This window comes from Pleurodeles waltl, chromosome 3_1, assembly GCF_031143425.1.
Source record: "Pleurodeles waltl isolate 20211129_DDA chromosome 3_1, aPleWal1.hap1.20221129, whole genome shotgun sequence".
In the NCBI taxonomy this organism is placed as follows: Eukaryota; Metazoa; Chordata; class Amphibia; order Caudata; family Salamandridae; genus Pleurodeles; species Pleurodeles waltl.
In genome coordinates this window covers 1,530,276,171-1,530,298,884 of record NC_090440.1, presented here as the reverse complement: position 1 = coordinate 1,530,298,884, position 22,714 = coordinate 1,530,276,171, and the positions used below count along the sequence as shown (strand labels likewise).

The 22,714-nt window shown below is 43.0% G+C and overlaps 1 protein-coding gene across 2 annotated transcripts in view; it reads right to left on the bottom strand.

Annotated features, from left to right (window-relative positions):
• The window catches only part of LAPTM5 (lysosomal protein transmembrane 5), a 123,855-nt gene extending 105,841 nt beyond the window's left edge, over positions 1–18,014 (bottom strand). The window contains exon 1 of one of the 2 annotated variants that reach the window (XM_069225122.1): positions 17,764–18,014. In XM_069225122.1, coding sequence (XP_069081223.1) covers positions 17,764–17,853 — 90 coding nt within the window. In that variant the 5' untranslated portion in view covers positions 17,854–18,014. The remainder of the gene's footprint in view (positions 1–17,763) is intronic. The other variant, XM_069225123.1, reaches the window with a different exon arrangement.
• Between the last annotated feature and the right edge of the window lie 4,700 nt (positions 18,015–22,714).

Below are 22,714 nucleotides of genomic sequence, written 5' to 3'. Positions count from 1 at the left end.
TCTGTGAAGAAAGCGAGATTCTGTTTGCTGAGTCACACAAGAATATCTACAACTGCCAAATCGAGAATATCTGCAACTGCCAAATCAAGAATATCAGCAACTGCCAAATACAACAGCCCGTGGCCAGATAAGATCCAGCCGTCTATGTCTAAAATAACTGCCATTTTGGGACATCTTTCATCCTCTTACCGTTCTCCTGGTGCATCATAAGAGACCCTATTATCAGTGCTTGCTTTATACAAGAATGAGGACTAGTGTAGGGAGACCAAATTTTGAGGAGCAAAAACCGGGCTAGGTCAGACATAAAAGAAAGACTAAATACTTTACACTCACTTTCATATATAGCCTGTCTCGTTTTTTTGCTTTGCTTTTTGAATGTGTGCCTAAACATGTCTCTCTCTCTTTCTCTCTCTCTCACACACACACACACACATATAAAATTAGCTATGACTTGACCTCCCAACCAGCCCCCACCCACCTCTCTCTGCTCCCCACTCTGGTGTCTCTCCTGGGAGAAGACAGGGGAATGTGTTGTCTGGCAGTAACAGATAAATTACTTGAATTAGTGCATACTTTGCAGGAGTCTATTAAAGGACAGCATACCTTTAATTTATGCTTCCCTAGATAATTTGACCTTTCTCCCAAAAACCGGGACATTTACATAACATCTGACCTTTTTCCCAAAAACCGGGACATTTGTTTAAAATTAAGAGAAGGGTCGGGACACCAGGACAGTGCTCTAAAAACCTGGACTAGTCAGGGAAATCCGGGACCTGTGGTTCACTCGAGGCTAGTGCCCAAACCTTTGCTCAGAAACCTGCTGATACTATTAAAAGTTGTCCTGCCGAAAACCGAGGCGGCGTAGAATTCATTCTACGTCATGCCTCTTTAATCCACCACCTGACACTCCTTGTCTCTTTATATCACTCCTGCAGGCTTCTGCTTTCTCCCTCTGTGACGTTTTTCCCCGTCTTTTTCTTTCTCTTTCTTTCTGATTCGGGTGTTTTTCTCTCTGTTGCTCTTGGTAAACGTCTGATGCAGACAAATAAGTGTCAGTCACCAAAAACGACTGAAGGTGGCCCCCACCGACACAAATTAAGCACTGTCTATTATGATGGTGTTTTCTGGAGCACTTCAGAGTTGAGCGCCTGTTTTGTGCTCCTGCAGGGTGTAAGGAGAATTCATTTAACTCATATTTCTCCGAGTCATTGCTTTACTTTCAGAGAGTACACCTCAGAAACAGAAGCAGCAAACCTTGCCCACTGTTTACAAGATGTACTATCAGAAAATGAAGCATCAACTCAAAAAAATATTGATTTCAATGAATACACTACGCACCGCAGGCGCATAAAACAGGTGCTCGGCTCTGCGCTGCACCAGAAAGGCACACTAGGATACTGTTCCAGATGTCCTTGCTTGCAGCTCGTGAGCTACGCCCATAGGGGGCAACTGCCCACCACCATGGCCCAGGAGGGTGCAAGATTGTAACAAATGATCTTGTAGAGAGAGGAAAGGAAGCATCCAAATGGCAGACAGCCATTTTGCCTGGTACTTTAAAAATGTTCACATCATTGCTGCTAGGAACTTTTAAATAGCTAATGTCATTACATTGACAAGATCAGTGTACAATGTGATCTTGGCCCATGACAAGGCAGGCATACTGAAGAAATTGAAGATTCTTTTTCATATTTTTTTTGTCAGAATAAGAGCCAGAAATGTAATAAATGTATCAATTATTGGTTCTGCATAACCGCCAGATTTAGCCACTTTATTGGATGACAGAGCTTGTGTGATCGCTATACTGTCTGAGAGTTTCAAAGAAGGCCCGTAGAAACTCATAGAAAGAGCTTAGACCAATGGGGGTCTACGTTGGCCATAATATTGAATATTCTGTGTGAAGACAGAATAGGACTTGCAGCTACTTGGGATCCATAGTACAACCAATGTGTTCCGTTCTCTATGTGTCTGCCCTTGCTCTGTGTAATATATCTGCATGAGGTGGGTATACTTACTTGACTGCAGGATGAGGGCTGAACAGTGAGTTTGTGCCCTTGTTCAGACTCATATGGGAAAGACGGAGGAAGAGAAAAGCGAAAAAGCGTCACAAAGGTAGAAAGCAGAAAGCTGCAAGAGTGAGCTGAAGGGGCAGGGAGTGGCTGTAAATGGATTGAGAGGCCCGAGATGGCTTCAGGGTTATGCTGCCTCAGTATTCCGTGTTCGCACATATAATTACAGCAGCCACGGAGGAGGGCTTTGGGCACCGGCACGTTTTTATTTACAAATTAAGACCTGCCTGCCTTATCACCATTGCCTAAGCTTGCCTTGTTACTCGACGGTTAATTTAAAGTAAGTATATACATCTGAAGAGGAAGCATGGTGGTTCCTTTGCCACAGCAACACAACTAGTGATCAGGACATGAAATCAACAAGACAGACCCTTTCTCTCATATCTCTAAACTTACGAGATCCCCAACTGACCTTCATCTTAAAAAAGTTTAATTTTGTTCTTGTAAATTTACGAGAAAACTGCCAAGGGGAAGGTGCGACTGCCTCCTGAACCTGCTAAGACATGTGCAACTTCCCCTTTACTTTTCGTCTGTAAACCGCAGCACAGAAGGTGCTAACTCATGAGACCCTTCTCAGTCATTTCCCAGAAGTCATTAAAGTGCACATTTGTGCCAGTCATGAAGATCTAAAAATAAAATGAAAATGATCTTACTCTCTGCTAAATAAGTCAGACCCAGTGGGAACCGGGGCTTCTTTGGTGGGAGCTGAAGCTTCAAATAATCCTTATGTAAGTGATGCATCTTTTAGCAAACACCTGGTGTCTCACCTGTGTGTATGTTCAGCCTCTTTGAACAGGGGACTCCTTATTGGGCACACGTGTGAAACAAGTGTCTTTTCCTGGCCGCCTTAGCTGTCTACACCTCCATGTTCTAGATTCCTTACAGAAATCCACAAAGGTTAGTCCAATCCTTTACGTTTTTTAACTACATTTTCACAGACCTGTGGAATTAATGTTGCAAACATCCGTCTATTCTCCAACTCACAAACAACTTTAGCTATGTGCAAGGCCTTCTAGAAGAATTCATTCGGTGGCAAACAACGTCACATCAATGTTATCCTTTAAATCATCAGCAGCAAATTAATCACTGATCAAAGTTGGCAAAATAGTTTCAAAGACAAGTGTAACTACCAAAGAGACCTGTGTGTAACCTGAAATCAGTAAGCTCCTACCTGCGAGGTTGGCTCAACTAGTCATCCTTGCGAGGTTCTTAGATGGCGTACTAAAGAACCAAGGATAGCAGACCCTGCAATTTACAGTCTTTAGAAGTCAACACTCTGGCAAGCATTGAACAAGCAAACTATTATCAACAATTCAGTGTATGGAACTATTTGTTGTGACTTCTCAAACGCTCCCTCCACTAGCTGACAATATTACCCTTGATTGTGACAGCACTAAGAACGATATTGGTAGAACCCAATAATCAAAGAAAAGCTGTTGTGCATCTAAGTGACCCATACAGGCACAAATAGCAGCAGTTAGGAGTGCAAAGTCAACTTTGTGAGACACAGAGCTTGAATTTGTAGTCATGGGTGAATGTACTCATCCATGACATTACAGTGGTATGTTCTAATTTTATCTGAGTAAATTTGTTTGAACAGGTGTGGGGGCACCCGAAAATGGTGGCATTTTGTAGTAGTTTCACACTTTATAAGACTCACAAATGTAGACGAGTTAGGGGCAGAAGTACACCCGTTTTAGGGTGGTAAAGGGACACAAGCACCCCAAATTCAAAGGAATAATGGAAGGGTTTTTTATGTGGAGATGGTTTCCTCGTGGAAACGAAAGACAAAATACATTGACGCATAATATGCTCACATTTATTAATCTAACTTTCTGCACTTCTCAATGCATATTTATTTATGCCTACGAATGCTCTTGGTAAGCTGCAACAGTTGCAGCTTCCCACTAGTGCTCCTGAGTTTGTCTGCAAATTCAATGAAAGTCGTAAATCTGAACCATAAGTAGACAGAACCCTACAGAGAGAAACTTCTGACTTCCTTCGCAGGTGACGTATAAAGTACATTCTTATAGATAATGATATTAGTATTGACCTATAGGAAGGTAGGAGGAAGCTGAACCTTTTACAGGTACAGGAATAGCTGCAACTCATGATGTCAAGGTAGTTAGCATGGTCATCATTGAGGCGATCAATTTCAGTGCTGTGGCACTGACCGTGTTTTTGTCTATAAAGAAAGGGCCTTGGGAGTAGTCTTTTGTAGTATAGGCCGTGTAGGAAGAACTAGCAACCAGCACTCAGGCATCCATTTTGTATATTTTCAAGGCCCATATAATTGAGGCACCAGTAAGGGGTGCAGCTCCCACAGGAAATGTGACTGATGAGGACACCATGACAGGGTGAACTGTTAAAGAGTTGGTAGCCGCCGGAACTACGTGCCATGAATATCTAGTTCTAGAGGAAGATCTAGTTCAGCGTGTAGAAAGGGACCTCTTAAATTCCAGACAAAGAATTGTCTTTACTTTTCTTGTCTATTTCTTGGCGTTTCGTCCTCTTTTCTTTTCCTTTCTTTTCTTTTCTTTACCTTTCTTTTCTTTTCTCTCTGAAGAGAGATTTGTGAGTCTTGTGTTTTAGTGTTTTCAATAGGTCCATCAATGAAGTGTTTCTCGCAGAGAAAGTGAGAGGGAATGTTGAGCACTTAGATGGGATCCAATATGAGAAGTCTTGGTACATCCTGTAGTTATCCTCCTAATGTCTGGATGCAGAAAGCAGATAGTTTCTACAAGTTCCAATTGACAGTGCTTAAACCGATGACATACTCCTTAGAGAAACACCTAAGTTTCAAGCAAAATATTTGAGCTTTTTTCAATGAATTTTCAGGGAACTTGAAAGAGCACATTTGAGGATTCTATATCTCAATGTGAAGTGAATTAATCTGACACGGCCCCAGGGGCAGAGCTTGAGGTCCATCCGCTCACTGGCTGAAAAGAGAAAAGGGCTAATGATGTGGATGAAACATCACGTAATATTTGTTCTAGTTTTGTTTCTACAACTGCTAGATGTATATTTAATGATGATTCCAAAACATTAAAATATTCAAAGTAGGTACTGCAAAAAGCACAGTCCATTTGTTCAGACATGTGTTAAGGAAAGTACACATCACTGCCAATGTGTAATTCAATACAGTCTCCCAGAGAGAGAGTGGTAGAAAATCGAGGGCCGGGACCCTGCAAACAAAGTCACATTTTGAAACATCCTACCAAACAAGTACACAAAACCGTGCTCCACTGATCTTAACTTTCCTTGCAATATTTTACTGAAAATCTATGAACCCCCTGCTAGCCCTCCCACATCCGAACAGTGGTTTAGATGCCTACACATGAACAGCAGCTGGTTAAGGAGGTCTAACCTATGAATTCAACTCTTTCAATTCTCCAGGTTTGTTAATAGCTATCAGGTTTTTATCAGATTCTGACAAGTTGGCTGATCATCTAAGCTTGGCTGTCCATGCCTTTATGTATCCTTCCCTCCTGTGTTTCCTAGAGGGTTTGTATTTTGTTCTTTGAATTTTGAGTCCTTTAGCACCATGCAAGGAATACAAATGAGATTACTAAGAACAGTGAGACTTGCAATCAGCATTATCTCCTGTGCTTAGAGTTTCAGGTTCCCCCGCAAGAAGTACAAGTTGGAAGTTAATTTTGATACAGTTACAACACTTGCACTTGCATTTCTCTTTTCTTCGATTAATGACACCCCATTTTGGGCTATTTAGTTACATCTAGTGTGCCACCTCCTCTCCATTTCTCACTTTCCTGCTTCTGGAACCAGTGAAAGTGTTTTCACTTACAGAACTTTTGTCATTCGTAAGGACAGTTGATATTCTGACACTCCTAAACTTGAGTATCTGCTGTGCTAGCTTTAACTAACACTTGCTGATCATCAACAAATACATAAAAACATCTGATGTCCAGTCAAACCACAAATACTTAGGTCAGTCGGGTCTAGTCGGACGGCCCATACCTCCATGTGGCGTGTTGCGAATGTGGCTAGAACCGTACTCACGGAGGTGCCAGGTCCCGGCACTTATGACATGGAACTTCAGAAACGCAGTCTTGGAATCTCAATCGGAGGGTAATGATGTCCAGGGAGCAGCTACTACACCACCAACAGCAGTACATGTCACGTACCTCTGTTTCACAATATAGATCTTCTGGGGAAGCTAGTCAAACAAAGTGGCCAATAAGGCTTGTATGACAGCTCCAGTTGTCACCAATAAATCTGTAGCACTGAACTACAGACGCAGTAAGGGATTTTACCAATTAAGACAATTTCCTTTAAACACAAGGAGCTGCCTAAGTAGTACACGCAGATACTCTTCGCTTCCCTCAGTCTGCCACCAGGCTGTCCCAATTCAAATCGCAACATTCCCAGTAGAACCTGGCAAGTAACGCATCCCACCACAGGCTTTAAGCTCAGATTCTAGAGAGTGTACAAATCAGTTCTGCATTTTCCTTTGTCTACGGAATGGATGCAACTGCAGTGGAAACAGAGAGTGTTTACTTGGTGCTGCAATTCATCTCCCTAGATACACTCATGCATTACTATAAATTTATTTTAAGTTAAGGTTTTGTAGTGCCAACATTTCTCCAAGGAGCAGTGAGGTATTTGCAGAGAACGTTTTTAGGACTGGAACCTACAGTGCTAGCTGTCAGTGGCAGCTTTTGTAATTCATACATTATAAATAATACGCCCCCCGTAGTCATTGCTTCGTAGGATTGTCATTCACATTTTGGAGCAGCCACAGGACAACATACATAAAGAGAGGCAGAGGTCAGCTCCCTGCAGCCATTGGTCTGTTCGCAGTGCCATTCAGATTTGGAATCTGTCCAAAGGAAAGTCATTCAGTGATTTGAAAGTCAGTTACCTTGAGTACTGACATATTGAGGCCTAGTTTGACCGAGTCTCACGCAGGAAGGGTCAGCTACGAGAGACAAAGGAGCCTGTTGCCTCCCTGTGATTGGCCGTTTAATCTTTTCACTAGAATTGCTTGCGATTGTGTCTTTTCTTAAGTACTCTATCAGATGCTACAATTAATGTGGAATATTTGCAAGGATAAAATCAGTCAAAGTTTACACAATTCTTACATACAACAGTAATTCAGTAAATGATACATAGAATATCGTTTGCCATAAAAGTTGATTTATTTAGCATGCTGTTACATACCAGTATTGATGTTATCAGCCAAGTTACAAATGTTAAGTCACTTACTAGGCTTAAAAAAGTTATTTTATGACATGTTTTGTGATGTAAGCACAGCATGTATCTCGGTGCTGACCAGTAACAAGGAATGAGGAACAGCTTGTACCCCTTGAAGAAGGTAAACTGAGATTGGGATGGTGGAAGATTGTGTCAGCTGTTCGTTTTCTGAGGGGTCCTTGATAATGTATAGACGACTCGCTCTGCCAGCATTCCTTCTCCAGTTTCTGAGTCACTCCTCCCACCCCTTAACGGCACCAAGTTAAGGTGGGGTTTGGTTAAATCGCTCCTTCGGAGCATTTGCTTCTGCAGGTCACTCACAGGATACCATGTACCGATTGACAAATACCTTTTACATCACCAATGACAGCCGGTGTTCATCACCTCAGATTCTTATTTGTAGGTAGCTTTCACTCAAAAATATTGAGTTCCAAGGAGAAAGGTGGACTTGGCTAGCCCACTGAGAAAAACTGCTGACATACATGAAAGATAAATGTTACACTTGTTCTTGGTAGACGCTGAGGGATGCTATTTACCATATTTATACAATAATGAATGACTGGAGCCATAAATCCATAATATCCAAAACTCTTAATAAGTGAAGTTAAAACCACATGGGCTTTGGTGCAGTATGTAAAAAAAATCCAACCTGGTCAATGGCGTGCCTTGTCTCTATTAAAGCCTCAGTCTCTAGCCAAAAAAGTCAGAACTGTCTGTAACAATGCTGGTACAAGTACTTAAACTAGAAAATTAACAGGTAGCTTCTCAAGAAAGGTCGAAGAGAGAAACAGTAGGGCTTGAACACAAGTGGGCATAGAGGAAGCACTGCGGGGAAACACATATATCACAGTCCCTAGGTACACACTATGCTGCCTGGTGTGCTTATATGTGTTCTGTTTTTATTTCCATTGTATTTAAGTAAAGTGGTGAAGCCAGGATTAGGTGTTAAGTCTAGTGGGGGTATCTGCCAACTTCAGTGAACTGCCCACTTTGGTATGATCCCGTGAAGGTGTTTTTATAGCATTTGCTACCTTTATTGTGCCTATTTCTAAGCCTCCATTCAACTCAATATTTTCATAGCATTGATAAAAGGCAGAAGTAGATTGAGAGGCCTTTCGTTTAGACCCTGGGGCAGTAGGTGGTTACTGGGAAGTATCTGTGGTGGATACTGCTGTTTACTTTTCGTGTTCCAGGTTTTAAGGCTATTTCAGTCCATTTGGATGATGAGGTTATACGCTTGTCTCTCCAAATATGCCAATAGTGAGCAGTCAAGTCTTACTCCCGGAGGTGGTAAATAAGCTGGAACTCAAGAGATCACGCCGTAGTGATCGCACTTTATAAGCTCAATTTACAGGGGAGTCAGATTTTTAGAAGAGCTTCATTTGATATTTGGGGTTATGGCATTCAATCCCAAAAAAGATTTCTGCAATTTCTAATCTCCCCTGCTACCCAACAAGCGTCTTTTGATGTGTCCAGGTTCACAAAGTCTCAGTTCGTAAAAAGTGTCTTAAGGCACGCAAAGAGCCTCCTCACGAGTAAAGTGTCCTGCGAAGTGATAACGGAAAGTTGGCCACACTAACAGGCCTCCAAGCCTCCGTGTATCTCAGTCCACCAGTGCAGCCTTGCACCAGGGCTCAGTGAGGGGACCAAGTCTGTGTGCTCTGCTACAATCATGCAACACCAGGAAACGGCTGATTGTTGAGGACGGACAGCGCCACATCCACAAAAACCACTCCGCAGAACGCTTCGTGTTGTTTACAGGCACCAAGTGTAGTGTATTCATATATTAAAATCTTGGCTGGGGTGAAACGTCACTTTGCTTCACTTATCCGGGAGCAACGCTTCACTGGGGCATCATTAGAAGATATATGCTTACTCGATGGATGATTAGTGTTTACTTAAATATTTCCCGCTGCTACAATTTTTCTAGCATTAATAACATTTTCAAATTACTCTGCCACTACGAGCCATCCTTCTCCCTAATGAAGCCCATGCTGACAGCATTTTCCAGCAATAACATATTTCGAGAAACTCTGAAGCAGCAAAAAAATAGATTCATGCATGCTCTCGGTTATAGTTTAATTTAATAAACTGCTTGCAGTGGAAACGTGGTTCACAAAGTTGTTTGCATTTCTGTGGGGCATACAAGTCTCTGCTGAAAAAAACATTAATAAATGATCCGAAAAGAGGCCGCGTGTTATCCTTACATGTGCGGGCTGTGTGTGTTGGCTTTCTAGGCGGAAGAACTTTGCATACGTCTATTTGTTGCCAGGAAAGTGTTATGGGAGCGTGGAAGCTGCAAGACCCAGAATGCAAAGCGAGCGGCGGTGACACAGACTGCACATGAATATGACGTCAGATGACAAGGGATCACTTGCCAGCCAACTTCACTCCTTATTGTTTAACTAGCCAGAGGCGATGCCAAGGCACGTGACCGGGTGAGTACGCGTTTTCAGGTAATGCTCCTTTGAGCAGAAGTCCTTGGTTACTGGGTGTTTTCCCATAGCAATTTTTCTCTCTTTCAGCATCAATAAAAGTATGTGCCCTCTGAAAATATTGCAACTCCAAAAGTGACACCTAACAAACGTCATGCATATCACTTTTACAAGCACTAAGTGATAACAAAGTGGATAGTTACTTTCTGAGCTTACGTGGAAGCAAGTGGAATTTCACTAGGAACAAACCTGCTTTAACGAAATAGTAGAATCATACAGTGTACGCTTCAGGTTTTAGCTACAACTCTTCTTTTTTAAAATGTTAGTGACGTTTTGAATCTTTATAAAACTCCCACGTTAATTTCCGGAACGCAAGTGGAACACAGGGAGATAATTCATTTGCCCTGAAAATCTCAGTTGTCTCTATGTGAATATATTTAAAGGTTTTTATTGGAAGGGCTTGTTGGACGGCTACATCTGCAAAGGCCCCCTTCAGAGAGTATAGTAAGAATTATCAAAGTGGAAATCTTCTACCACAGTGGTTTCCCAAAGAGGTAAACAACTCCAAAATCCTTTGGTAATAATGGTACTTGAGCACCGCACGGGTCAGAAGCCTGAATTCTTAGATCCTTTTTCACACTCCGAAAGGTCTGACCAACAGCAAACCTGAATTTCCTCAACGTGAACTAACAATGCAGAAGGGCAATATATGTGGTGAAAATTAAGCAAATATCAATGGAACAGGAACTGTCACTCATTTTAAATGGATTGTCAAGCACTAGAATAAGTTCATACAGGAATTGAGGAATACATCTGAACCTTCAAACTCCTTTATTTTTTTAGATTCTCCAGTTTAAAAACAGACTCAGCCAACACATTTCATCAAAATATGTGGGGACTTCATCAGGGCTAAAAAGCTATCAGCATTGTGTGAGAATGTCTCCGGTATTTCTTCCAGCAGAATGCGAGTTTCAAAATGATGACATGAATTAGATGTTGGAACATGGTGGCTAAGATCATTGCATTTTAAACCTGGTGAAGTCCCCACATATGGGTTGAAACACATTGGCTGGGTCTGTTTTTAAACTGAAGAATCTATGAAAATAAAGCAGTTTGAAAGTTCACATCTGGAGACTCAATTCCTTTATGAACTGATTCTGCTGCTTGACCATCCATTTGAAATAAGTGACAGTTCCCATTCATTGGTATTTGTGAAATTTTCACCACTTATTTTACCCTCTCGCATTGGTAGAACACTAAATACTTGCCTACTGCTGGAACCTATAACGTGCTCTTTCCAAGAAATGTCAGGTTGACTACTGTTGTTGTGCCCTTGTTTCATAATAAATAGGTCACACCAATTAAATCAAACATACGTTCTTCCATTAAACCACTCAGACCTATTGCCTTTTTCACTTGCTTGTCACCATAAAAAAACTGAGGCCTATTGTGTTGATCACAAACTTTTCTAAAAACCAACAATTTCCCACAGGCAAATATCAGATATACACAACAATGTGCAATTCCTCCTAAAAGGGCTTAACAAAGATTATCAAAGTGCAAATCTACCCTCAGGATTTGTCTAATGGGGTAGCCAACCGCGAAATCCTTACTTACTAAGGTGAGATTCCATGTACAAAAGTCCAATCTGCAGGCTTAGTGTTGGAAAATGGGTTATTGGTAAGGGCAGGTAAGTACCTACACTTAGCAATAGGCCACTAACCTCCACTTACGTCCGGTTAGATCTCGGTAAATTAAACCCAGCTCAACCCTTGGTAGCTTGGCAACGAGCGACAAGGCTTAACTTAGGAGACAACGTGTAAAGCATTAAAATATCACAAACAGTAATTAAATAGAACACAGGAAACAGTTTAAAAATCCAAAATCAATTTATAAAAATAGGAAATATTTTTAGCTTTAAAATGACACCAAAACAAATAAAATCAGATAAGGGGAACCGGAGATTTGCTTGAATTTTTAAAGAATTAATACTTTCTATCGCATAGAAACAAAAAGTGCCAATCTGGACATCTGGTCGCACCTCGACCGGGGCAAAGTCAAAGTTTAAGGCCGACCGCGTTGGAGTCCGGCTCGGCTACAGCCCGCAGGAGGCCTCGGTCAAAAGTTTATCTTAGGACTTAGTCGTTTTTCTGGAGATTTTATTCAGTGGGACGAATCTGCCAGTCCAATCCCACCTCATGGAACTCTTCTTTGGATACGCGTCGCGGGAGCCCTCGGTGGAGATTTTTACCTTTGGACTTAGTCGTTTTTTCGAGGTGAAAATCCTTTGACCGGGGCAAACCTGAATCTTGATCTGATGCCCTTGGAGCCCTCTTCGGATACACTGCCTGGGAGGTATCGGTCAACTTCCTACGTTCGGACGTAGACACTTTTTTTTGAGATTTTCTTGACCGGGACGAACCTGCAAGTCAGGCCGGGTCGCGGCTGAGGCAAGCCAGCTAGAGTTGCCACGGCGGGTCGGTCCCTCTATGAAGTTTTTTTCCAAAAGTTTTTCAAAGTTCTCCAAACTTCTGGATCTTCTTACAGATGTTCTTTTAAGGTTCTTTTGAGGTCCACAGTTCACCCCAAGGTTCCAGAAGCTCTGAGATGCTCCTTGAGGATGCGGACTACAACTCGTAGAATGCACCTGGCGCACACTCCTTTTTGGCCACTGGACAGTGGTCAGCTGGTTGGTTTCTTCAGGAGTTGATGCAGGGGACTCTGGTTATCAAGTTGTCACCTGTAGCAAACAGTGAGTCTCTCCTTGAACCAGTTGAAGCCAGGCAAAGTCCTTCTTGTGGTGAAGCCCAAGTGTGTAGCTGGTGCAGTCCTCCAGAGTGCAGTGTCCAGGTGCAGGTCAGGGGTCTAGCAGGGCAGTCCTTCTTCTTCTGTAGTTCTTCCTTGTTGGAATCTGATAGGGGTCTGAGTTCTGGGTGCAGGTCTGCCAGTTTTATCCTTGCTCCTGGGTGAAAAACAGGGGGGTCCTGAATGTGGCTGTTTTACCTCACCAGGGCTTATAAAACTATTTTTATAAGGTCCCTGCTTATAGTTACATGGCACCCAGCCGTAAGGGTACATAGGGCACACCTTAGAGGTGACTTATATGTAAAAATAAGGTAGTTTAAGACTTTGGAACTACTTTTAATTCCAAAGTCGAATTTGCATGTAACTTTAATTTAAAAGCAGACAGCAGAGCAGGCCTGCCTTTGAAATGACACTGGGCACATCCGCAGTGCACCTATGGGTGCACTACCTATGCTAGGGTCCCTAAACCTACATGCCCTACCATATAGTAGGGACTTATAGGTAGGTTGACTTAGCCAATTTTAATTAGCCTAATTTGCATACTGATTTTACACAGAACACAGGCAGTGGGACTGGTTAGCAGTACCCAGGGCACCATCAGAGTCAGGAAAACACCAGCAAAAAGTGAAAAATGGGGGCAAAAAGTTAGAGGGCATCTGCAGTCAGCCCTGTTCTCCCACACTTAGAAACAGTGAAATAACAATCCACACTTAAAAGCTGATTGGTTTTAATAAATGTAGTTCACAATAAATAAGTCAGGCCTTCTACCTGTACCTTAACGTTTCATAATAGATCAGACCTATAACATCTGACATAACTTTTCCCAATGAACAAATCAAGCCTGTAGCCTTGACTTGTCACCATTACCATCTGAGGCATCTGTACATGAGCTAGCAACCAGCCATCATATAGCCATGGAATTGTGCATACATACAAAATTACAGTCAACAAAAAACATTCAACCCCTCCTAACAGGGTTACCAAGGATTATCAAAGTGCATTTCCTCTACCCACAGGGTTTGTCAATAAGAGAAATCAGTGGGTGAGCCAACACCACAAACACTTGCCTACTACAATACTATGTGAGAATCCAAGTAATGCAATACAGGTGTACAAGCTTTAACACAGTGTAATAACAATCAATCCTTAAAGGCCTACTAGGTTTAACAAGTGGTTTTCTTGCTTTCATAATAAATACTTAAGGCCTACTGTCTTTTTCATACATTTTCATAATGAAAGGAATCGGTCAGTGGCTGCTGACATAACTATTTCCAGCGAAGTAATTAAGCCTGCAGCTTTTATCACTGATTTTACCATAACCAACGAAGGCCTGCCGTGTTCTGCATAAGCATTCCCACAAAGAAAGTATTTTCAAGCAGTTTTTAAATAAACACATCTACACAATTACAATTAGCAAAACCATAGCAGGTCCTTTCTAGAACAGCATAATTAGGATATGGAAAGTGAAAATCTTCTAGCCTGATGGTTTGTCTCAAGTATAAAACAACACCAAAACCTTAGCTTACTGTTGTAGGCAAGGTTTTAAGAGTTGCATCAGTGGATAGTATTGGCTTGCACATAAAGAAACCTTTAAAAGCTACTATTGGCTTTAAGATGTACATTTTTGAATAACTAAACAGACCCTACTGCCTTTGCTGTACCTTTTCATATCAAGGAGATAAGGCCTATAGCATGGGTCATAGGCTAGTCACCATAACCTATTTGATCCTGCTATCTTGAGCATAAATGTTCCCACAAGGCAAAAAGTCCAATAAAAACCACTGCTTTCTGCAGAAGCACTCAACTTCTGACCAATCAAAATCTTTACTTGAGAAAATCAAGATTTGAGCAGATACAAAGGCCCTCTCTTTGCAGGGCTTCGTGAAGCGTCTTTTCTGTAGATCACAGAAGGCCTGGAAACAGCTGTGCTGTAAGCGAGACCAAAAAAAGAGACTTGCTTGCTTTGCCCTTGTATGCCATTGTACCAAAAGCCTCTCAGACAAGAAGTGGTGCACATATAGCAGGTTGGCATCTGGTTGGCACAAGATTACAGAAACCATTTATCAACGTAGATAGGCTAGTTATATTAATTGGGATACAATATTGCAAAGTTTAATGCTTTACATATTTACATTACATTGTGCAATTTCAGGCTGGGGAGGGAGATTATTTTGCATACATGAATTCTTTTTGGGTTATCTGAAAAACCTTAGAGCAGTTCACCAAATTGCCAGGTCAAGTATCTAACCACTAGAACACGTTTGCACTCCGTGTTTTAGTAGGTTTACTATAATCAGGGCTACTGGAGTAATGCAATTCTGAAGCCGCTGTTTTTCCATCTTTATTATGGATTTACTACGCCTGGTACATAACTCATCAATTGAAGCGTAATTATCAGATTCCAACAATTTAGTTCGAGCTCAAACAGATCAAGAGGTACTCTAAAACATCACATTGAGTGCTGCTCTGTGGCAGACCCTTTACAAAGGGGATCTGGTGTCCTTTTAGTGTATGTGTTAAACTGAAACTAATGTGGTGAAACTAATAACGTGTGTTAAATGACAAAATAATCCACAAATATTGTGCCACATAATAATTTGTATTTTCACACCACTTAACAGACAGAACTGCCAGAAAATGTTGTCCTCCAATGCCACATAAGTTCAGTGACCATGACTATAATAAACCCCTGAAGCACTCTGCCGCACAGTTGCAGCTGACACGGAAAGCCAGCCTTTTAACCGCTAAGCGAAGAGCAGCATAGCAGTATGCCACACAGGCTCTTTTCTGCTACTTTTTGAAATCGCATGCTTTGAAGCAGCCGACGGTGTGGAATTTTACCAGAAAAATCTCCTTTATTGCAACATAAATATCTGAATATATTTTGTGGCCACAGTAACACATTTCATTTGACGAGTAAAAATGTTGAAGACCACCCTGTGTTGAGCCAGTGCACCTCTGTGAGGCCTCTGTTAGCCTTAAATATTGATCAAACCTTAATGGAAATTATATTTTGCATTGGACACCTTTATTTGAATTACTTGGGTGATATCCTAAGTCCAAACACGGCACACACTCAGAGCTTCAGAGGCTTACCTACACACAGTCTGGAGTTGTAAGGTAGAGCTTAAACAATGACGTTTAGAGTTACGCAGTTGGCATGATGTTAGTCGCAGGTACTGTGCGGGATGGTCAGTTGGAGTGTGTGTCTTTCAGACTAATTCGGAATGGTCAGTGCTGGTAATCAGCGAGTATTCTTCAAATTTAGCAATATCTAGCATCCCACATGCCGGCATATTTCTCATGCCAGGGCGTGCTGAGGATATGCGAAAATGGCAAACAGAAGGACACGGTCTGAGGCGTCATTGTACCTCACATCTCTGCCAATGCAGACCAAAGCACAGTTTTACAATAGATGCCTTAACTGAAAAGCAGCGCTCGCTTTCCATGTGCCTCCCGTCTGCACCCACAGTCAGTGTCATTGCATTCACTCGAGAGTATGAATAGGGTCACAGGCCTGCAGCAGTGGCGTAACGAAACTTGATCCCCCAGCCCTCCTGCACAGTAAATGGAGGCCCCCCCTCCGGACTCACGTAGGAGCATTCAGGCCAGAGTACTGTGCAGTGGGGGTCCCCTGGAGCTCGCCCCACGCACCGCCCGGGCTGCGGGAGCCTTTGTTATGCCCCTGGCCTGCAGAGCATCAGAGGCCGAAATGCCCCGTGAAAGTGTTTCAGGGGAGCCTATATACAGTGGCGTGGAGCTGATGTCCTTAGGGTTAGCTTTGGCCAATGCTAAACCTTTACGCCCCGCGTTGGTTAGTAGCTAGTTTTCTCTTTATATTTCAATTGTTATACAGAAATAAACCACTAAGTAGGGATCCTGTCTCTGTGGTCACACATATCTTTATTTGGGAGAAATCATGGATGCTTGCTCAGACATGAGATGATGATGCTTTCGGAAATAGTTGTCAGAGCAGAATGAGAATTAGAAAGTATTTAGTGGAAGTGCCAAGCGTGGCCGTTTCTGGCTGGTTAAGGATCATCATTGGAGGCTGCTCATTTCCCTCTGTGAAACAAGTTGCTGGTCCAGATTATTGTAGGGTAGGCGTACACTTGAACTTCAACGTTCCTATTTACTTTGGCTGAACAAGTATATTCCATCACCAGATATTCGGGATGATGTACAGGCGACAGCACTTGGCTAAGCTGACCAGAAAAATGGTCAGTTTAGGCGGGCCCTCTAAATCTGGTTTCCAAAGCCCGTTCAACTGATCTCAAGAACTGGAATACTGACACCTCTCATCCCATTTGACTAATCAGGTGGCTCTTTTGTCCGAAAGCAAAAGTGAAAGAATTGTGCATATATTTTTAGATTGCGCTACACAAGAATGCTGTTTTGCAAACCACGGTTGCAAAGTAAAATTCCGGTAAGGTATAAGGAAGCATACAAAAATTTATTTAATCGTATCAAAAAACGAATCGAATTTTGTAAAAAAATAAATTGTGTGTGTTGCACTAAGAAGAGTATTGTGAAACTGATTACGTTAGTTCATCTGACAAATCAAATATTCAGCAAGAGGGTATAGGCATGAGTCCTTGAAGGTATTATTCATCCACTTCTGTTTCCCATAACAATTGTTTCAAAGTTGTGCTGCCTCTCTTTGAATGTCTGTCTTGGTAAGTGAGCAATTTGTGAATTTCTGCATGTCATCTCAGAAAGAAATTCATTTACAATTACAAAAAACAATACTTGAATCAACCTTCAGTGCCCCACCGACCTCTGACTGCTTGTCTAGCTTCTCTTTATATTCTACTTTATAAAATAATTTAAATTACATTTCCTTAATTTCTTTTTTCGTGACAGTTAATTGTTATATTCACCTGCTTTCAATATATAAAGTGGTCATATGCACTCTTGTGTAATCGCACTTTATAAAATGAATAAATAAGCACTTACATAGTGGACAAATTAACTTAAAAAGGAGAAAACTTCCGAAACAGCTGGATGTTTCCCATTACTTTATTTCTTTTTTGACCACCTCAGTGGGGCGGTCATCCTGTATGTAAGACGCTTAAGAATCAATTTAGTTGATGTCACAAGCGGTTGCCAGGCTGGACTGAAGGGGCTTCACTGTGACTGCACATGTTGAGCTCCTGCATTAGCAAAATCAATGCTCCAAGCCTCCAGTGTGTAGTTAGCCATATAAATATCTTCATGGGCCACGGGTTGCAAAGTCCACTTACCATGTGATAGACAGCCAGGCACAGTGTGGACACCTGGACACTGAAGCAGAAGCAGCACCTCAGAGGCCCTTGTGAAGCCTGTGCGGACATCTTCAATGTTTGCTTGTAGTCTTCTCAGACACCACCGAGAGGTTTGCAGTCAAGCTGTTCGAGCACTAGTGCGGCTACTTGCGAGGAAGTCAAAGACCTGGGTGAGTCAGGCGCTTAGCTTCCTTCCTGGATATCAGCATCAATCTGTCGCTGGCTAGACTGTGGCGAGGAGGTTTACTCTCGCTATAGAAACAAAAGGACCTAATTTGCAAGACACATTTCTATTGCAAATCACTTACTTGAATCATTCAATATTTTGCATTAGTGCAACATGGAATAATAAGACCACACCACGTGACAGAGAGGACTGCTGTTGAACACGAGGATCATTTTAAGAGGCCACTAAAGGGTTTCATCAGATTTGTTTGGGTGAGTCCTATCGGGTGTTTGGTGTCAGGCGTACAGTGTTTCATTAGAAAATTGAGATTTTGGGAGAAAGACTTAACCAAGCTGACCATATGCATGAGGTAATGATTCCACTTCAGAGAGTTCCCGAAAAACACAGGGACACTATTCTCCGCTGATGGTTGTACTGATGTCATCAGTGAAAACACATTTTTGAAGCTGTGCAATGTACTCTTACACTAAGCATACAGTGACACCTGCCTGGCCCACTTTAAAAGTGACCATGCAGATCTCCTTGTCTGCCCATCCCTGGTTCATATATTTTGTAGTTAGTATGAGAAACGACCTCTTTTGACATGGTTAGCCCCCACTTTTTGCCTGGAAAATTATGTGGTTTCGAACTTTAAGTGTCCTGGGCCCCTGCTAAACAGGTTCCCAGGGCCAGCAGGCACCGCTTCTCCGCTAGGGTGGAGAACGCTGCCTGCCTGCCAGTAGGAGCAGCTGCAAATCTTTTACCAAAAAATGATAATAAACTGTGTTTATTATCGTTTTTTGGTAAAAGGGGCGCGGCTACAGGCTGTGACGTGCACTGAGTGGGAGTGCACTCCCCCTCACTGGCGGCCGTCTCGGGTCTACCAAACACACATGTGCAGTAGGGGCTTTCCATTCCAGCACTGTGTTCCTGGGCTGAAAATAGCAGGCATAGGCTCACAGTCTGCCTGCGAGCACCTTGGCTGGGTACTCCCAGCCAATCCTGGTGCTGCTTAGCGCAGCGTCTGGATTGGCCGGAGGGCCGAAGCCTCTGCCTGCAGCCTGTCTGGGCAGGAGAGGAGCAGCGCGGAGGTGAAGGTGGCTGCGGCGAAGATTCGGGCACGTTTAAAAAAAAAAATTGTTATTAATTACCCCTCCACCCGCATCGCCCCGCCCCTAATTAGCACTGCGAGCCGCTCCTGAGGGACCAATCTCTTTCCCCAAAACTGTACTATGTTTGCTACTTCAGCCACCCTTGTATGTCCACAGTAACTGGTACCTCTGGTACCCAGGGCATGGGTACTGAAGAGAACCCCCTAGAGTTGCTGCCCCTATTGTGCCGCTCTGGGAGGCCTCACACCAGCTGTATGCAGACTGCCATTGTAAGTGCATAACAAGGGGTACCCAATGTTGCAAACTCAACTGCATGCAATATAGATAAGTCGCCCTTCTGGCAAGCCTTGCACCCCTTATTCAGAGTGCGCTATAATGCATGTTAGGGCATATGTGTGCATGAGAAAATTACCCCTACTGTGTCTTTGCCAGTTCTTAGACATAGTAAGTTTAGAGGAACACCATAGCAAATGCATGTGCTGGACACTGGTCATTACGAGTTCCCCTGCTACATGATGGCCTCTCTGAACCCTGGGTTGTTTGGTATGAAACAACTCAGAATAATAAACCCACACTGATGCCAGTGCAGGATTTATTATAAAATGTACCCAGAGGGCACCTTAGAGGTGCCTCCTGCAAAACCTAACAGCCTGACTGGTCTTAACCAGGCTGCCACCACAAGACATGATTCTGGACTCCTGAGGTGAGAGCCTTTGATCTCAGGAACCAGAACACAAAGACTTTCCTGGGCAGAGGTGTCACACCTCCTCCCTCAGACAGGCACCCTGCACCAGCGGTCAGCTTCAAAGGCTTTGCCACCTTTGAAATCTGACCCCTGCCTCTGCTGTGAGCAGCAGATGGCAGGCCAACTGTTTTACTCCCACATTAGGTGGGAAACCCGGTGGGAAACTTAGCAAGAATAGGAGTGGCCATCCTCAGCCTGCACCACCCTCAGCGGTCATAGGGGATGTGACCACTCCATTTCATTTTCCTCCAACTTGGAAGGTAAGAACAATAGCCGATCAGGGTCAGGGATGTGTCCCCTTCCCACAAGAAGAGGACACTTAGTGGCTGTACCCACCCTAAGTTAGGTGGCCCTTTGGCCACTAACAGGTACTTCTCCTAACTCCCTCTAAATACACTAATTCAAGGTCATCCCTAGACCAAGAACTTTAGATTTGATGGACACAAGAAGGAAAGGACAAAAAAGACCCAAGGCACACGAACTGAAGCCCTGCTGCACAAAGAAAAAGGCGCCAAACCCTGCCTGCTGCTCCAAGGACTCAACAGTCGTTGTTGCAGTCTCACCTGGAAACCTGAAGGACTCTACAAAACCCCAGAGTACCTCCAGCCTTCTAAACATTACCAAGAACCTCCATCTGAGTGAAGGTATCACTCTCCGGCACCCTGCAGCCAAGGAACCCATGAAGTCCAGTTTACTGACTTGCTGTTGACCAACGACCTGGACAAAGCTGCCCAGCCAAAATTCATACAACAGCCTGGAGGACAAGACCTACAACTGTGCTAAGTTTGGTGGCACTAAGATTTTCTAAGGCTGTGGTGTACCACAACTCGGGGTACCAGACCCCCTGTGTTGGACTTCCAAAAGAAGAGCCCATTCCAGACTACCAAAAGCCCACTCTCGACACTGTCACGAATTTTGGACTTGGTCCCCTTGTCTTACAGATACTCAGGTCCGGAAATCCACTGTTGTTGCATTGCTGGTGGTTGTTCTTCCTGCAGAATCCCCCTATCATGACTTCTGTGCTCTCTGGGGGTAGTAGGTGCACTTTACACCTACCTTTCAGGGTCTTGGGGTCGGCTATTTTTCTAACCCTCACTGTTTTCTTACAGTCCCAGCGACCCTCTACAAGCTCACATAGGTTTGGGGTCCTTTCATGGTTTGCATTCCACTTTTGGAGTATATGGTTTGTGTTGCCCCTATACCTATGTGCTCCTATTGCAATCTACTGTAATTCTACACTGTTTGCATTACTTTTCTTACTATCACTTACCTAAGTTTGGTTTGTGTACATATATCTTGTGTATATAACTTATCCTCATACTGAGGGTACTCACTGAGATACTTTTGGTATATTGTCATAAAAATAAAGTACCTTTATTTTTAGTACTTCTGTGTATTGTGTTTTCTTATGATATTGTGCATATGACACCAGTGGTATAGTAAGAGCTTAACATGTCTCCTAGTTCAGCCTAAGCTGCTTTGCCATAGCTACCTTCTATCAGCCTGAGCTGCTAGAAACACCTCTTCTACACTAATAAGGGATAACTGGACCTGGCACAAGGTGTAAGTACCTCTGGTACCCACTACAAGCCAGGCCAGCCTCCTACACTAATGAGTGGCCCAGCTGACCTGCAATCCACCCTCAAAGACACCTGCCCCTGTCCACGAGGACTCCAAGACACACAAAGCATGGCTGACCTATCTGTGCTGCACCCAGCCTCCCTGTCCCCTGCACCGACCAACCAGCTGTGTTCTAGTGGTCCCCAAGCTCTTGCAACCTCCACCCTCCAAGGGGACCCAGTGCACTTACCTTTCAGTTCCTCTATGCAGTATGTTTCCAAGTGGCCCACTTCTCTTTTGTGCACCAGCTCCAAGACCTTCAGCTGCTACTCCTGCTTTAACTTTTCCAGCTGGCCCATAGGACCTATCAATGACCTCGACCTAAAAACAGAAGGTGACACTTATGAGAACATTGTCTGATTTGATATGCTTTTTTAAAGATTTTCCTATTGATTCCTATGATGCGTAATCACACACAAAACCTGAGCATTTTCTAAACTTTAAAAAATCATAACTAAAGAAGTACTTACCATATATTGATGATCTTGTTCTTAAAGATTTAATAAAAATCTGAAGTATTTTAGTAAATTGGTCTCGAGTTATTCTTTCAAGTGTGTGTCCATATTTATTGAAACTGTGATTACAACAAATGCTTAGCACATCTCCTGGATTAGCCTAACTGATCGCCACACTACCACAAAACAGAGCATTAGGTGGTCAGCTTTTGACCTTTGGATACCTAAGTGGGGTTGCTTGGACTCTCTGCACAGTGCAGGTCAATTTTGAACCCTTTTATAGTGCCAGACTCCCACAGTTAGCATGACACAGATGATGTTTTGTGTGTATGTTCACCTCCTTCCCATGCAGGATAGACCGCTTTGGGTCCTTAGTTGCTTGTTTTCCAGCTTTCATGCTGCTTTCTGTGGAGCCTGAATTCCTACCTTGTTGCAGTTGTAGGCTGACTGTGTCACACATAAGCTATGACATGCAAGAGCTGATATTATGTGGACTCCACCTCCAAGGACTATGACAACGTTTTCTGTTGAGATACGCAATGAATATTCATGGCTGGTGTCACTTGCATCTTCTTTTTCTTTCTTCAGGCAGTCTTGAAGACAACAAAATATGTTCAGTTGGGAGATTAAGGGAAGGTTTCTGAGAATGTTTCCACAGTCCTTTCAGGCTTCAGTACCCCTCACTGGCATACAGGTGCATCTCCAAAAGCTCATCAGCTTGTTGGCTCAAGGGAACCATTTTAAAAAGAAGGGGATGGGAGCACACTGCCTCACATCACAGCACAGTTCACCCCTTTGCAGTATGGCAAATGTAGTACAAAGTTTGCTCTGA